The sequence below is a fragment of the Frankliniella occidentalis genome, unplaced genomic scaffold, assembly GCF_000697945.3.
Source record: "Frankliniella occidentalis isolate FOCC.00 unplaced genomic scaffold, Focc_3.1 Scaffold723, whole genome shotgun sequence".
NCBI classification, from domain to species: Eukaryota; Metazoa; Arthropoda; class Insecta; order Thysanoptera; family Thripidae; genus Frankliniella; species Frankliniella occidentalis.
Genome location: NW_026267835.1, coordinates 14578 through 15903, shown reverse-complemented (window position 1 = coordinate 15903; position 1326 = coordinate 14578). Strand labels below are relative to the sequence as shown.

Genomic DNA, 1326 nt, shown 5'->3' with positions numbered 1-1326 from the left:
AGGATGGAGTTGGCGCTGTTGAGCAGCACCAGCAGCAGGAACGGCAATACATGGCTGATCCAATTGCTGGCCACAGGGTTATCTGCATGAACCAAGAAAACATATTTAAAAAAAATTGTGTTCTAGTTTTTCTTGTGTTTTTTTCTTCAACCGAGGTATGGCTCTGTTACGACTTGATTGGCCCCACCCACATTTATAGTAACTTTGTCTTGTCAAGTCACGTCTTTCTGACTGTAGCGCATAGGGATCGTTCAGAACTACGTCCTTTTTCTTTGGATTCATTCGGCAAATTACGGAAGCCCAGCACGGCGCCTGCCAGACGCGGGGTAGGCCACACCACAGTACACGCATGCACTGCAGACAAGATGTTGCCTACCTAACAGGCGCTATGAGACCCCGCATAGGCAGGTTGGCTAAACCTGTTTTTGGTAGGTTCAGGACGGCAAATGACGGACTTACTGGATGATCCCATTTGGGCCAAGCGAAGAGACACCCCCCTCGCGTTGTACAGTACAGTTACAAATGTGGATGGTGCGTGCCAGCCACCATGCAGAAATGTTAGGGCGTCGCCATGAAGCGACGCGAGTATTGTGCTCGATATACAAAGCATTACAAGACGTGATGCGAGGGAACGCTCAAGCGTCCGGAGCCTCTACACTTAGAGGCGCTCAGGACGGGCAGCCGTTGCATACAGCTGCTGGGCGGGTTGGCCAGACCCACGCGTTGTAGGCGCTATCATAGCATCAGCATTACGACAGTCGTATTGTGGGCACCTTTAACACATTCAGTGCTCCTGTGCATCCTGGAGTTCGAAAAACCCAGTAAAAACGTGACCACATTGTGGTCACGCCATACCGAACTTGTTCAACACATTCATTAACCCGCGCTTAACAATAAATCTCCACGAACCCGGAAGAAAGTAGAAGTTGAGGAGGTTCCAGACGCCCCTCCACACATTGACAGTCCCGAAGAAGGAGAACAAGTGGTAGATGTCAACGACAAGGACCCGTGAGAAGCCGGACATCCTCTGCACTACGGACATCATACATGGTTGCAGGCTGAACGCCACGATGGTGATGCAGTAGCCGATGGTCTGCAACAAAAAGTGACATTTAGCCTTTGTTTCCCAGACTTACTGGAATGAGTCCTGTGTGATCCCTGGCTTACCAGCGATCCCCAGGCGGACCAGTCGTAGCGCTTCGGGTAGAGGAAGATGTCGAAGATGCACCACGCCCCGCGCCACACGAACACCACGAGCGTGTGGACGACGAGCACGGAGAAGAGGCAGTCCAGGACATACAGCCACGTCTGCCTGGAGCTCTGAAA

At 51.8% G+C, this 1326-nt stretch overlaps 1 protein-coding gene across 1 annotated transcript in view; it reads right to left on the bottom strand.

The window, feature by feature from the left end:
• Nucleotides 1–749: 749 nt before the first annotated feature.
• Nucleotides 750–1326, bottom strand: part of LOC113208120 (uncharacterized) — a 15148-nt gene continuing 14571 nt past the window's right edge. The window contains exons 5-7 of the mRNA XM_052275647.1: nucleotides 1168–1320; nucleotides 910–1093; nucleotides 750–802 (exon numbers count right to left, since the gene is read on the bottom strand). Of these exons, the coding sequence (XP_052131607.1) occupies nucleotides 750–802; nucleotides 910–1093; nucleotides 1168–1320 (390 nt within the window). The remainder of the gene's footprint in view (nucleotides 803–909; nucleotides 1094–1167; nucleotides 1321–1326) is intronic.